At 38.5% G+C, this 16,572-nt stretch overlaps 1 protein-coding gene and 1 non-coding gene across 4 annotated transcripts in view; one reads left to right on the top strand and one right to left on the bottom strand.

Moving 5' to 3' along the window:
* Rabgap1l (RAB GTPase activating protein 1 like) overlaps nt 1-16,572 on the bottom strand; it is a 583,034-nt gene that overhangs the window by 522,424 nt on the left and 44,038 nt on the right. For all 3 annotated transcript variants that reach the window (XM_051147664.1, XM_051147665.1, XM_051147666.1), the window contains exons 2-3: nt 3,642-3,821; nt 2,162-2,354 (exon numbers count right to left, since the gene is read on the bottom strand). In XM_051147664.1, coding sequence (XP_051003621.1) covers nt 2,162-2,354; nt 3,642-3,779 — 331 coding nt within the window. In that variant the 5' untranslated portion in view covers nt 3,780-3,821. The remainder of the gene's footprint in view (nt 1-2,161; nt 2,355-3,641; nt 3,822-16,572) is intronic.
* Nucleotides 12,699-12,829, top strand: LOC127191224 (small nucleolar RNA SNORA17). The gene has a single exon (XR_007830846.1). It is a non-coding gene; the product is annotated as a small nucleolar RNA SNORA17 (small nucleolar RNA).

The following is a 16,572-nucleotide window of genomic DNA, read 5'->3' on the forward strand; positions in this document are numbered from 1 at the left end:
TCATATATATGACATTTTCATTTTTTAATATGTACCCACTAATAGGAGTTTTTCTTTTGTACCACTTACATGGTAAACCACTTTCATACATTTTAATGTTAAATCATCCTTGCTACATTAAACATTATGATTCCATTTGTCTACACATATTCATCATACTCTGCTATTTAATACTTTGCTCAATATCTAAACGTATATTAAACCAATATTGAAAATTTAAATAGTAAAGTATTAATCCAGTCCAGATAACCTCTCCTCATTAGAATGATTTATTGAGGAGTCTGAATATAGAACAGACCTACACTGATCAGTCAATTCATGTCATCCTCCTGGTCAATTGGTTAAATTAGAGTAAAATAGCTGAACTTCTGTGTCTAGCTTTAAGCACATTATGACCCACCCTTACCTATCAATTACTGCTGGTAGCCACTGTACAACCATAAGGCAAGCTGGTTACAGAGAACAATGACATGGAGAAAATTTGAACCAAGATCAGACTACTTCACAATGGTTTAAGACATCTGAAGCAGTAATTCATTTGAGCTCTGTTTCTCTTTCACTTGGTTGCTATACTCAATTGACAACTTGACTGTATCTAAAATCAATTTACACCCAAGGCGTTGACACTCATGAGCAGTTTTCTTAATCAGATTATTTAAAGCAAAAGACCCATCAATAACCTTGATGGCATCTTCTGGTGGCTGCACAAATAAGAGATCAAAGAAGAAAGAAACTGCTTTTTGCCTGCTCGTCCTCTCCTGCTGGCAAGTCCATCTATCCTGTTGCTGTAGCAACTCTTCACCAGTATTAAAACCAACTTCTTCAGAATTCCATTGTAGACTGAAGACCAATAGCTCTCCAGGAATTGTCTAGGCAGCCAGCTCCAGATTGGGACTGCTGAGACATCTAGCCTCATAGACTGAACAACTATAGAATCTCAGCCTTTGCAGCATGAGACAGCCATTGTTACACTGTTTGGATTATATCTTATAAGGTAATCTAATAAATTTCCCTTTACTATAAATAATATTGAATATAATTGCATTTATTTAATAAATATAAATAAGTAAATATAAAGATAATTTAAATATAATTACTATAATTGACACTCATTCTATCAAGTATGTTCCTTTTTGTTTGTTTTTGTTTTTGTTTTTCAAGACAGGGTTTCTCTGTGTTGCTTTGAAGACCAGGCTGACCTTGAAATCACAGAGCTCTGCCTGCCTCTGCCTCCCTGAGTGTTGGAAATACAGGTGTGCTACACTGCACCTGGCTTCAGGTACGTTCTTTCAAAACCCCTAATAACATACTAAAATGCATCAAAGTATAAATCAGACTCCTATGTCGCTGTATGTTTATGAGCTATACTAATGAAACATATGCTATTTTAGTTGGAACTTTTCTCAATTATAAAATAAAAGAAGGATTATTAAACTGTGCAGAAAGGTATATAGTGTAAAAGATCAATATTATTCTTTGATTCCCAAGAACTTTTAACATGTTCAACAAGTACTGAGGACACATTATGTGCAAAATAGCAAAGGTAATATGAGGGCACAAACATAGAGTTCTTATTCTCAGAAAAAAATGTTGACACCTGAATATTTTACAGGCACATATAGAGGAAAAACCATAAAAGCAAAAATAGAAAGTCCCAACAAGAAGTGAAAACATGATAGCCCTGATCTAAACTAAACTAATGAGGTGGGGAGGGGGAACGACAGTGTCACCAGGCTAGCATAAAATGTGTCATCCTCCTGCCTCAGTATCCTAATTGTTCTTTAAAGCCAGTCTGGGTGACACTGTCTCCAAAAAAAAAAAAGAAAGAAAGAAAGAAAGGTTAAAAGTTAAGAGCACTTGCTGTGCAATCATGAGGAATGTGGTTCAGGTCCCAGCACACACATAAAGACCTTTACCCCTCAGTGTGCAAACACTATCCAGTTCCAAGGGTTTCCAATAGCTATGACATTTATAGGCATATGGTATGTGCAGCATGTACACACAATGAACACTGGTGCACGTGCACATGTGCACACGCATACACACAAATCTTTTTGTCAAAATTAAAGAATGTTAAACTAAATTTTTTCTCATTTTCATCTCATTTTTTTGGTTATTTTATTCCATTTCCCTTATTATCTTTAAGTATCCAATACCACACCTGTATTAGAAGGATCCAAAATTAACTGAAGAGGTGGCTTATTTGTTTGGCTGGCTGGAACATCTCCGAAGGAATAGTCTGAAACCTCACTGGATCCTTGGCAATCAACAAGTAGACTGCTTTGTCCTTTCTCTGAATCTCTCAAAATCTCTTCCATGGCTTTTTCCAACTGTTCATCACCATTGGAAGCTATCTAAAAGCAGAGCAAGACAATTCTTTTTCAATTTTCTTCATTAAGGGGCTTAATTTATTTAAAAATTTCATTTTGAAAATTCAAAATCTAAACACTCAAATGTAAGTCGTTAAATACTGAGATTTTGCCCAGTGATACCTTATTTCACATACCCATAACATAATAAAATCCTGAATGATAAAATAACTAAATGAATGGAGGCTTCTTCATAAAACATTGCAGGTACTTTCAAACTCCATTTGATATAAGACCTGTGAGATGGTTCAGTGGGTAAAAGCTCTCACTGCCAAACCCAACTACCTGAGTTCAATCTCCAGATCCCTCATGATAAAAGGAGAGAACCAACTCCAGAAAACTGTCCATGGATAGCCACACAATGTACTGTATCCCACACATGCTACACACACACACACACACACACACAAACAGATCAATGCTAATTTTCTTAGTTACATTTTTTTCTGAAAAGTAAATGAGGCAGAAGCTTAAATAAACAAACGGTATCTTAAGCACAATATTGCTAATACAGCTGTGTCAAAAAATGAGGTACTGTCATTTGAATAGAACTATGTACTAGACAAAAGTATTTATTAATCTCTTTTACAATGTATTTCTGACTCACTGATACATTTTGATGCCATACTTACTAGTAAGAACAGTCATGGATAAAGCAGCACTTTATTATATTTTCATTCCTGTTTACATGGAAAAGTTACCACTCTCCATGCACATATAACAGGGCTTGCTTGCTTTCTATTCTTTGACTTAGAAAAGGAAACCCAAAATTTAGGGGAGAGAAGGAAAATACTCAAATAATAATTCAACTGCCAAAAATGTAAGGTATACACTTTGAACTAATTAGTAAACTGCTAAACCATATACCAAACTCTCACCACATGACTTCAAGCAAAACATACATAACAGGAAAAACTTTCAATTAAAACACAGAAGAAAAAATAAAAACAATCAAGTAAATTTATGTAAAAATTAATCAGTAAGTTTAGTTTATATATTACTTTTTCTCTATTTCCCTATTTCTTCCTCCAAGAATTTATTAGAAGGTAAATAACCAAAAGAGAATTTTTAAAAGGTAAAAATCAAACCAAATTATTAACCTCTGAATGGCTAAAACATTAATTTATTTTATTATTGTTACAGTCATCTGAAAGAATCGATCAATACTTTAAGAAACCTTTTAGTTTTCATCCTCTGATAAGCTCCAAAGATTTGAAAAGGGGAAAAAACTAATGAAAAGCAGTGGCATATTAGAAAAAGAAGAAACAGTACCTTCAGCTGTGGCTTCCCATCATCCTTTGTAGAAGTGTCATCTGCGTGCTGAGGAACCAAAACAAATTCTTCACTGTTCAGTGTGGCCACAGAATCAGATGACCCGCTAACCTTCTGTAATGAAGCTCTGACCTCCATTTCAGTTCTGCAAACTTCTCTCTCCACATCCACCTGGCACAACTAAAAAGAGTGAAAAAAAGAAAGAAAGAAAGAAAAAGTAAAACTTGATTTAAAACAAATGTTTAAAAATGAATTAAGAAAGCTTTTTAAATGGTTCATATGAAAAAGAATCCTGGCAAGCAGATTATCTCCAAATTAGGAAGGCTGTCTTCTTGGACCAGGCTGTATGGTGGAAATGCACTCTCTCCATTCAGACTAAAAGAACACTGTTACCTGAAAAATACAACCCAGCCGTACCTCAGCCAAACAAACCTACCTCTACTTAACTCTCTATTTTGTTAAGAAATACTGGAGGTTTTGTTTGTTTGTTTCAACAAACAGAGGGTAAAGAATAACCATGTGACTAGGAAGAATCTGAAAATGCACACACACACACACACACACACACACACACACACACACGAGCTGGGGGTGGGGGATAACCTGTAGTCTCAGTTAGCCTGGTCTGAGATAGGAAAATCTTTAAGCCCAGAAGTTCAACACAGCAAAAATGAAAACCATAGTAAAACCCTGTCTCATTAAATATAGACATTCAATTACTTTATTAAATCTAAAAGGTTTCAAAACACTTATCTCCAAAATATCAAGTACCATACTTTGAAGTATTTGGGCAGTTACTGAAGTTGACAAATAAAGATAAAATTTAATACTCTAGGACATGCATTTCATCTCCAGAGATATTAATATCTAATATCCAAAATATATGAAGAACTCAAGAAATTAAACACCACCAAACCAAATAACCCAATTGAGAAACGGGGCTCAGAACTAAACAGAATTCTCAACAGAGGAAAATCGAATGGCTGAGAAACACTTAAAGAAATGCTCAACCTCCTTAGTCATAAAAGAAATGCAAATCAAAACAACTCTGAGATTCCATCTTACACCCATCAGAATGGCTAAGATCAAAAATTCAAGTGACACCACATGCTGGCAAGGATGTGGGGAGAAAGGAACACGCCTTCTTCATTGCTGGTGGGAATGCAAACTAGTACAGCCACTTTGGAAATCTATCTGGCGCTATATCAGAAAACTGGGAATAGAGCTTCCTCAAGACCCAGCTATTCCACTCCTTGGAATATACCCAGAAGATGCTCCACCACACAACAAGAACATTTGCTCAACCATGTTCATAGCAGCCTTATTCATAATAGCCAGAACATGGAAACAGCCTAAGTGCCCCTCAATAGAAGAGTGGATAAAGAAACTGTGGTACATATACACTATGGACTACTACTCAGCTATTAAAAACAAGGAATTCCCAAAATTTGTGGACAAATGGATTGAACTAGAAATGATCATAATGAGTGAGTTAACCCAGAAGCAGAAAGACTCAAATGGTATATACTCACTTAAATCTGGACACTAGCCCAAGGGATATGTCCCATGAAAGTCTTCACTTACCAGGAAAGTGGGACAGAGGGCAGGGCATCTTATTGAGACTGTAGGTGAGAAAAGCATGGGAGAATGAGGAAATAGAAGGATCCAGAGGGTCCTAGAAACCTACAAGAAGATCATTATGATGGGCAGATCTGGGCCCAGGGGTCCTGCTCAAACTATGGCACCAGCCAAGAACAATATGTGCAGCAAACTTCGAACCCCTGCCCAGATCTAGCCAATGGACAGGGCATTCTCCACAGTTGAGTGGAGAGTGGGGACTGACTTTCACACGAACTCTGGTGCCCCATACTTGACCACATCCCCTTTTGGGGAGGCCTGGTGGCACTCAGAGGAAGGATAGGAGGCTACCAAGAAGAGACTTGATACCCTATGAGCATATACAGGGGGAGGAGGTCCCCCTCAGTCACAGACATAGGGGAGGGGAGTAGGAGGAAAGTGGGAGGGAGGGAGGAATGGGAGGATACAAGGGATGGGATAACAATTGAGATGTAATATGAATAAATTAATAAAATATATTTTTTTAAAAAAAACAAATACATCACTCTTTTTATTACACATATAAACATGACTGCAATGTTCCACTTTGCCATTAGGTGGCAATAAAACCATTAATCTTGGCGAAAGAAAGAAAGAAAGAAAGATCCAAGTTCAAATTGCACATTTAAAAATTAGTTTTCATCTTTTTCAAAAAAAATCAAAATTTCTACAACACCCAAACAAAAAAAAAAGATTATAATCCTTAGCTATGTGTAATTTATTGCTGTTTTGTGAGTAAATCACTTTTCTTTGTTTAAAGCATTAATCTTGTAGGTTTTTTAATCACTTCATATGCTGTTTATGAAACTCGAGCAAGAGTTGGCAAGGCATGTCTTTTTCTCTTTTAAGCTGTACTTTGAATCCTTTCTTGCCAAAGCATCATACAATCCAAGCATCTTCCCATGGTCAATCCTTCTCTACGCTGCTGAAGTTTTCTACTTGACTCTAAACGTCGGAAGTTCTTCCCCTTGCACACTCACTGTAAGCACCATCCCACTGTGCTGAATGAAAAGTTCATGTGTGTCTCTATGCTCAGTCTCCCAAATGTCTATCCCAACATAAATGTTCCTCTAATTTCTTAACTTGGAATCCGAATCCCTTGTCATTTCCAAAGAAAAGTTTTATCAGTATCTTAAGTCAAATGTGACCAAACATAATTTCTAAGGAACCTCCCATACCTGTTTCTCATCATCCACATTTCTCACTTTAGTCACTAAACCTCTTTCTACTAACAAACAAAACACTAGATGTCATCCCTGCTTCCCCTCCCCTGCTTCACTTCTCACACCAGCAGGTTATGGTCAGCCCCCTCCAAAATAAACCCTACCTCTGTCTATCTCAGGGGAAATATTTCCAGTGGAAGAAACAGGACATAAAAGCATACATAAAAATCAGATTCAATTTAAAACCCAGCCTATATGCCATGCCTTACTAGGCCCAATGCACTCTCTCATTACAGTACCTTAATCAAAGCAAATTCTTTCCCACATTACAGACTTGGCTCTCTGGGTGACTACACCTTCTGGTGTTCACTTTCATTCATTCACTTAACACATTCCAGTCTCTACTATGTACCAGAAACTATACTCATTAGTAAACCACTGTTGTCCCTGTCTGTCCTAAGACTAACAATGGTTTTGTGTGTCTTAAAGAAGTTGTGTACTCAAGTCTCTAGATCTGTGAAAACAAGCTTTCTCCCTATATTGTGTTTTATCACAATTTTAATCAGTGACAGCTAAAACAGAACTGTCATGAATATATAAAGTATAAGTGGGTAATAGCCTGTTTTTATCATTTACTAACATAAAATACAAATAAACCTTAAGAAGTTTAAATTAACAGACCATACACAGTACCATTAAAGAGAAATGTATAAAAATGGAAAGATTCAGTGTGTGTAAAAGAAACTGTAGCGCACACTGTAAGCCTGGCCAACTTCACAGCAGCCTTCTATTGTAACACAGTGTCTGCTGTGAGAAGGAGTCCTCTTCATGTGAACAATTTGTCTCTGCAACAAACTGCATAAGACGCAAGAAGTGATCTCCCAACTTCTGCACCAGGTGTCAGGACAGAAGCTACCTCCATGTGACCAAATGAAAAGGAAGAATCAGAGGAGAAAAAGCACTCTATTCCACATAGAACACAGTGTCAAAAAAATCACAAAGTCTAGGAAAAACAGACGGCAAGAAAAGCCAAGATGAACATAGCCGCCTAGAAGGAAGACAGGAAACAGGAAAAATCCTCCAAAAAGTTCAACACCCACATAAACAAAGGAAACAGAAAGTCCACAAATTCAACAGATGCTCCTCCTTGCCCCAAGTACACATAACCATCAGCCCACAGGAAGCCATTTCACACCCTTATCTTCCCTTTCTTGTTCCCCGCTACCTAACCCCCTGATATCTTCCCTTTTTCTTTTTATTTTATTTTTAACAGTAGTTTTGTTGCTTTATAGTTTTAAAAACATTTTATTTTCTTATTTTTCATTATTGGGCCATCTTTTCACTTTTCATTCCTCTACCCACCATGTTTATTTTTCTCTCCACTACATTTTCAGTAGTTGTTTTTCCAAGACAAAACAATAAACCTCATTTTATTTTTACTCTCCTTCTTACATTTATCGAATTTTGTTTCTAAACTTTCTATTTTAAAAAATCTTCATTTTTTTTCTTTTCATTTTTGTCTTTTCTAACTTCTTATTCTTTTCTCTTCCACTCTAAAACATCCTTCTCCATCCTCTGTCATCTAATTTTCTTTTACTTAACTTTGCTTACCCTCTATTTTTCTTTCCCTTCCCCCTTTCTTAATCTTTCATTTCCTCTTACACACTAATTTTAAATAATGTTTAATATAAAAAAAAACATATTTCCTAGTTAGTTTTATTTGTAAACTTACACAGCCTAGAATCCTCTGAGACAAGCCGTTGACTGGGGGGTTGCGCACATCGGATTGCCCTGTAGGCATGTCTTGAGGGGTTGTCTTCACTGAACTCATGAACCCATGGAGATGACCTTGGGTTATATGAGGAGGCTAGCTAGCTAAGCAGGTGCCTATCTGTAAGTAAGCCAGCAAGCAGGATTTTTCCACGGAGTCTCCTTTAATTTCTTGCTTGAGTTCCTGCCCTGACTTCCCTCAGTAATAGACTATAACCTAGAAACATACGCCAAATAAATTCTCTCCTCCCCTACATTGCTTTTGGTCAGAATGTGTTTAACCACAGAAACAGAAAATAAAGAGAGTACAACACTATTCTACATTAGTATTCCATTGGATTGTAGTCACTAATGATGTTTAAGTTGTTCTAATGGATATTAAGTATATTTTTGCATCTTGTACAATTTGACATTGTTGTTCTTATGATTATTTGTTTTCTCCTTAAGTGGTATTAAAGAATGGGGCCTCAAATTCTGCCAAGACAGGGTAAGCAAGTCCTCAGTAGTTCCCGCCTCACAAATATGTCTGTCAGATATATTGGGCCAGAAGGCTGAAAATGATGCTCCAACGTTACAGAGAGTTTTGGGTGACTATTCAGGTAGCAAACTGTCTCTGTCATCTTTTCATTTGGAAAGCTACTAACCTGCACTTGAGAAGTTTACTCCTCCTCAAGTCTCTGAGGGAGTTGAAGACCAGGTAGCTTAGTTTTACAATGAAGCTTAATTATTTAGGAATTAAGATGTTTTTAGGTCTAGATAGGTGTTCTAAGTTGATAATGACAATATGTGATGGAGATTGATTTACATTCAGAATTTTAGATGCACCAAGATAGGGAAGATGTCTTCTTCAAGGCTGTCAAATACAAATACCCAAAACACTAAGAATGCAACATTTATATCATTCCTGATTGTGTTCTTCTTGCCATAGGTAATCTATTGTATATATGTGTAATAATATAAATGTATATGTACAAAAATAAAATAATAAAAAAGAGTAACCACTGTGTTACTACTAATATGAATCATTATTAAATATTAATCCTTTGACAAAAATCTTGATATGCATATGGAAATTTGAATTCTTTATGTAATAACATTATAGATATCTATTTAAGATTTCAGATCAATATATTAACTTGGAATTTGTTTGATGTTCTTTCCATTGCTTAAGTCAGAGATGATTATTGGAGCTAAAGATCCATGCATTTCTCTACCATAAAATACTTCCATGTACTATATTAAAAAAAAAAAAAAAAAAAAAAAGAATGGGGCCTCAGAGTAAGACTCTCCATAAGAAAGTTCCCAAATAAAGCCAGAAGAGACACTGAAACCTACAAATATGCAAGTCACACAATAGACACACTAGAAAAAGCAATGCAATGACTTCTCCAAAAGATCTGAACTAATGGATTCAAAGATTAGTAAAACAGGTAAAAGACTAAATGAAAAGTTCAGAAATTTACTAGAAAAAAAATGATCAGTGACTTCAAAAAGGATACAAGCAAGCAGATGAAAAAGAAACCCTCCTAAAACTAATGAGCAAGCATAGAAAGACTGCGGAATTCAGAACTCACATACACAAGCAAATGTTTCCCTACCCATCAGAATATGAACCTCAAAGACAGCACTGGGCTTGTGGAGATGGCACATGCACTAAAGTGCTTGCCCCACAATCATAAGATCTAAATTTGATCTCAACAACCCAGAAAAAGGGCCAGGCAGTATGCCACACATTTGTACTTCCAACACTGGAGGCAGAGAAGGGAGTCCCTGGAGCTCACAGGGCTAGCACAGTCTAGACAAATCAACTACCTCCAGGTTCAGTAAGAACCTGTTTCAAAAAATTAGATGGAAGCCAAACATGGTGGTGTGTGCCTTTAATTCCAGCACTTGGGAAGCAGAGGCAAGCAGATCTCTGTGTTCGAGCCAGCCTAGTCTACAGAGTGAGTTCAAGGTCAGCAAGGGCTACACAGAGAAACACTGTTTCAAAAAAAAATTAAAAACTAGGTGAAAAGTGATTGAGGACAACACACAGCACTAACACAAGCACCCGTGCATGTGCACATACATACACATGACGGAGAGTGCACAACACTGCTTTCTAAAATTAGCACAGGTAAAATTGGACCAAACATACAGGATCTAGATATGAAAACTTTCAAAACACTGAGGAAAAAATTTGCAATTATTACATTATTATGTGGTGTACATATGTATGTGTGTCTGTGTATGCACGCATGTCACCATGCACATGTAGAAATCAGAGGACAACTTGTAGAAGCTGCCTCTCTCCACCATGCGGGTCCTAAGATCAAACTCACACTGTCAAGCTTGCCAGCAAGTACCTGCTGAGCCATCTCACAGTCCTAGAAAGAAATTTTCAATGATCTAAATAAAATAAAATAATAAAAACACCATTTGCTGAATATTTGATTATAAGACAGACACTAAACTATCAGCAGTAGGGCAAGGATTGTGTCTGCTTTTGCTTTTTTCACCAACACATGCTTAGCACAATGCCTAAAAATAGCATGGGCTCAATAAATACTTCTTTAATAGATAAACAAATTGTTTTAAATACAGAACCATGAACTCCTACATCAGGTAGGAAGTTTGATTAAATTATTTCAGCTGGCAGTAGTGTTGTACGCCTTTAATCCCAGCACTGGTGAGGCAGAGGTAGTCAGATCTGAGTTTGAAACCAGCCTAGCCTACAAAGTAAGTTCCAGGACAGCCAGGGCTACACAGAGAAACTCTGTCTCAAAAAAAATTACATGTATAATAGTTTATGTATTAAATATTATATTAAATATATATTGAATATTAAAATATTATATATAAAGTAATTTATTCTTAACATTTTCATTCTATATAATATCTGGTTCATTCCTAACCCACATTCCAGTAAGCCATCTCAAATATCAGTTTTTCCTACTATTACATAGCAGTTTGTTAAACCAAAATATTAACTTTCTCTTTTATTATGGCAATCTATTTTAGAACAGGACCAGTTGGAAAAATATTGGAGGTCTTTTAAGTAATATGAGCTCCTCACCAAGATAGGATTGGTGTTTTCTGCAAGGTTGCCAAATACAATTCGCCAAAACACCATGAATGTAACATTTATATAATTCCTGATTGTTTCATGACTCTTCTTGCTGTATGTAGTTTACTTTATTTAATGCATAATATAAATGTATATGTCAAAAAAGAACTGATGGATTCACCTCTTAAAAAATAATATGAACTCACTGTTTTGTAAACTCAAGATGAATCCATCCAATTTCAACATGCATATCCAAGAAAGCAGCACATAAAAAACAAATCTGTTTTTAAAGGAATTCTATAATGTTCTAACACACAATCAGAATATAAAGGATTTTCAAGTCTCTTTAGAGTATGTTTTATTACAAGGTATTATAATCCAAACATAAACATTTTCATTTTCTATGCATCTTAAAGGTCCACAAAAATAAAGTGCTACAGGCAATCGGGTGTGTGTGTGTGTGTGTGTGTGTGTGTGTGTGTGTGTGTGTTACTATATACATGAATGTGTGTGTGTGATTGTGCAGCCCATTATCTTCTATTATAATCTTAAAGGAGCTTAATGATTATTTTGATTATACTTAAGCCATCCGACTCCCCATATAACAATAACAAAGCTACCAGTTCTACCAGGTCAAACAGCCTTCAATTATTACTTTAACTCAACACTATTTTCACTAAATGAACAATGTGATATCCAAATCCACACCTCATGTGGATGCTTAGAACTAAAACTTTTCACATATGTACTATAAACATTATACCAACATTCAACAAAGTCTAACTAAAAGTTATATTCTTCCAAAAATAACTGAACACTGTCAAAAGCATGAAATTGTAGTGCACACAATCTAATTTCCTCCTTGCCAAATGTGGTTAGCATGCTTGCATTGTTAAATTGTGTGTTCCACCTATTCATTTTCAAGAGTCTCTTAAACCAAATCAGAAACAGAAAAATGTAAGTGTGAGTCAAAATCATATACACTAGGAGGACTATTAGGCATAAAAACTACAATGACTACAGAATATCCCTTACAATTGTGGAAGATGAAACAGTATTCATTTATAAGTAAGTGGATATGAATAATATAGAACATTTGCCAACCAAAACCCTTCTGTGTTTTGACAACTGACCAAGGCCCAAAAAAACTACAATGACCCATTTATTAAGCAATACACCCACTGCTTTAGGAGTGCCCAAGGAAGAGCTGCACCGACATGCATGCAAGTATGTCTCTGACCCTGACTGGGGATCAAATGATCTTGATTAATTCATATTACTCTAGTGGATGTCTACTTTAATTAGTCCAGTAACAGCCAAACCTTTCTACCTGAGGATAAGCCTTCACTCGAATCAAACCACATGGTTTTTATAAAAATGTACTGTAATATCAGCACTCAGAAGCCATGAGTCCAAGGCCAGTCTGGGCTACATGAGACCCTGTCTCAAAAATAAAAATAATCTACCCCTAGAGGAGTTGCAGGTGTGGCTGCTGTGTCACTATGTGTCAGTAGGTGGCAGAAAAGACAGAGTCTGTGTTTACACTCAGTGTTCTGACCTATGAACATCTGAATTATCAGTAGCCTAAAACTCCCTGAAAAAAAGCTAGCCTGAGACCACTACCAGTCTTGCACGAGGGGGCCTGGACAGGGAGCTAGCCTGAAACCACTATCAGTCATGCACTGCGCAGGACTGGAAAAAGCTGCCAGGATGGAAAACAAGCTGGAGACTAGAAGAACCCTACCTGGGACCACAGGCCGAGTGGAATGAACCATGGGGCCAATGGGGGGAGGGGGCAGGGCAAGGAACAAGCCCAAGACATACACAGACCCATGGGAACCAGACAGGGAGCTAGCCTGAGATGGCCACTAGTCCTACGCTGTCAGGCCTAGGGTATCAGATCATGGCCAAGATGACCCCTGCCTGGTGCCATAAAGCACAAGCAGGGCACAGCACTCCTGAGACCACTCCTGAGATGACACCAGATATTCAGAGACCCTAGGAACTACTAAGGAGTAGGAGGTGGAAAATGGAAGAGAAAGAGAAACAGAAGCATGTGGACACAGTAAACAGAGGCAGAACATTGGTAATGGGGAACAGCCTGATGTGCGTAGCCAGTGATGCCACCTGGGACCATGCTGGGGTCCTGGCCTGTGCTGCCCCTGGGGGCCACATCTGGGTCTGTGGCCCTGAAGCAGCAGGAGTCTGTTACCACCAAAAGCCAGGTCTCTGGTCTGGGTTGCTTCCCAAGGACATACTGATGTGTGAGGGCTGTGCCCCACCTCTCACCTAGGCATCATAGGAGAGCTAGCCCTGGTGGTATGAGAACAGGAGAACTGACCCCACCCCTAGACAGATGCAAAGCAGCCCCACACATTGCAGGAGTTGCCAGTGAGCTGCCCTAAATTCTAGCCAGGCGGGCGTGGTGGCGCACGCCTTTAATCCCAGCACTCGGGAGGCAGAGGCAGGCAGATCGCTGTGAGTTCGAGGCCAGCCTGGTCTACAAAGCAAGTCCAGGACAGCCAACACTATACAGAGAAACCCTGCCTTGAAAAACCAAAAAAAAAAAAAAAAAAAAAAAAGAGAGAGAGAGAGAGAGATACAATTCTAGAAGAGCTGGCCATACCACTGTCTCCTCTGTGGTGGCACGGATGAAGGAGAGATACCCTACTACCTGCTCACCCCTCACCACCTATGGCAAGTGGGAGACCTGGCCCTGGGGCCATGAAAGCAGGAAAGCTGGTCCTGCACCTCTCCTGCTACAGCACTCAGGAGAGCAGGCCCTATACCTCACCTGGGCAGTAGAGCTGCCCTGGATGGGGAGGTTGCTGGTGAGCCAGTCAAGAGAGTGTGAGCACAGGAGAGGCAGCCTAGCCTCTTGTCTGTGGCTTGGATGGGGAAAACACAACCTCCCCTAGTCCCTTGCCATCTATGGCAGGTAGGAAAGCTGGCCCCAGGGTCATGAGAGTGGGAGAACTGGTCAAGTCCCTCACCAGCTGCAACATTTGGAAAAGCAGGCCCTGCACCTCACCTGGGTAGAGCTGGCATTGTTGCAGGGGTTGCTGGTGAGCTGGTCACAAGTTCAAGAGAGCAAGAGAGCCAGCAGGCTGACCAGCCCAGATACCCCTCAGGCCCAGATCCATGGCTGTGAATTGGTCCAACCCAACATCTACCCCATCGATGAACTGCTGGAGTGCATGATGGGGCAAGTCCCACAGATCCAAAACTACAGGATCTCCATGGCACAGGGCAACAACAGGATATCTGAGAGGAGTCTCAGTGAGGTTCCTGCTTCTCCTACAGTAGCAGAAGCCAGAGGCCTCTCACCAGAGCAACAAGTCATTACAATGAACAATGTAAGCAAAGAAGTGTGGACAAAAGGATATATATATATATACACATACACACACACACACCGCACAACACACTGTGACACGCTATAGCGTCCACAATAAGATATTTTTTCTCTCTTGACAGAAGGTTGCAAGGGTGAGGACTTTGCATGAAGACCTGAGTCTGATCACAGAAACCTGTAGAAACACCAAGCATGATGGTTTGCACTTACAATCTCAATGTTCGGAAGATAGGCAGATCCTGAAACTCTACCTATGAAAGATCATACATACATCAAAGCAGGTGGACAGTGTTCCTGAGAATGACACCTGAGGTAGCATACTGGACTATATACACACACACACAAAAAAAAAAAGCTCTTGATGGTTCCCAGAACAAATGCCAAGTATCCTTAAAGTATTTTATAGTCTTAGTATTCTACAAAGTATCCCTCCTCATTACTGTGCCCACATCACATGAACCTTCTGCAGCACATCATTACAATTCTCCCCTTGTTCACTCAATCCCAGCTATAATGATCTTTCCTTAGCCTGAAACAAAGCTGGCAGACTTGCTCTGTCCCTTCACAAGAAATATTCTTCTCTCAGGTGTCTGCTTGGCCACCATTAGCCCTCCATTAAATTGCTTGCTCGAATACCATCCTCTTGAGAGATCTACTCTAATGGCCTTACCTAACACCTCATCTAACCACAAGCAGCAAACCCTAATCCCCCTTCATCTTGCTCTATTTACTTTTTTTTTAAGCATGCTTTTTCCTAGTATTTAACCTAATTTATTTCTATATTGAATGTGCTGCTTATTACCTGTTTCTCTCTTATTACATTGTCAAAGTCTGATGACTGATTTTGTCAACTTGGTAAGATGAAGAGCTACCTAAGATTCCTGGATCACACCTCTAAATATGCCTACGACAGTATTTCCAGAGGCAATTCAATCATGAAGATCCCATTAATTGATTCACACTATGATAGCATCATTGGAAAATGGTAAAGGCAGAAGATACAGCCTAGTTGGAAGAAGCAGGTCACTGGGAATGTGTCCCTAGCCTCTTCATGTGTCCCCCTCACGCCACCTCTTCTTAACAAGATGCTCCCTTCCGCATGGTCACACTGTCTTTGATGTTTGTCCAACTACATGGGGCTAAACAATTATGGACCTCTGAAACCATGATCCAAACTAAGAAACCTTAAGTTCTTAAAATTGTTTTCTCAGGCACTTTTGTCACTGCAATTTAAAAAAAAAAAGTAACTAAAATATCAAGGATATATATTCACTGGTGTAACCCAGATATCTAGAGAATATTTGACATATATAAGTCACTCACATGTGTTGCATAAATAAATGAATATATGCATAATATTGAGTGAGTTGTGTTTTTGAAAATCTAGGAGCATACAGAACCTCACAACCTCATCAGAATTGCGCTTTTTTTCTTTTCTTTTCTTTTCTTTTTCTTTTCTTTTTTTGGTATTAGTAGTTCTGGATTTTCTTCATGTAATCTTCTGTAGAAAAGGAGATGTAAACATAAAGGAGCAAAATCATTCACCATTTGACATTGACACCAGACCACATAGGCAATACTCAGATATATCCCTAGCCATTAAAGGACAGAGCCCATGTGCTCCCTCCCTACATCTCTGCAAATGTATATCATCATCACCTGCTAAAGGTGGCTAAAAGTCATGGGAATATTTGTATCAATACTAACTTTGAATGTGCTTCAAATTTTGACAGGCAGGTTTTTAAAAATTAAAATCAAGGTAATAATAATATGAAAAACTTCTTTAGCCACCCCTAAACACACATGCACACTGGTGCACACACCCGTGAGGCTAAAGAGATAGCAGAGCAGTTAAGCCCACTGGTGTTTGATGTGATTCCCAGCACCCACAAGGCAGCTCATAACCATCCATGACTGCAGTCCCAGCTGATCCTAGGCATCTGATAACCTCTCTGGCCTCCACAAGCATCAGGACACACA

This window comes from Acomys russatus, chromosome 6 (genome assembly GCF_903995435.1).
Source record: "Acomys russatus chromosome 6, mAcoRus1.1, whole genome shotgun sequence".
NCBI classification, from domain to species: domain Eukaryota; kingdom Metazoa; phylum Chordata; class Mammalia; order Rodentia; family Muridae; genus Acomys; species Acomys russatus.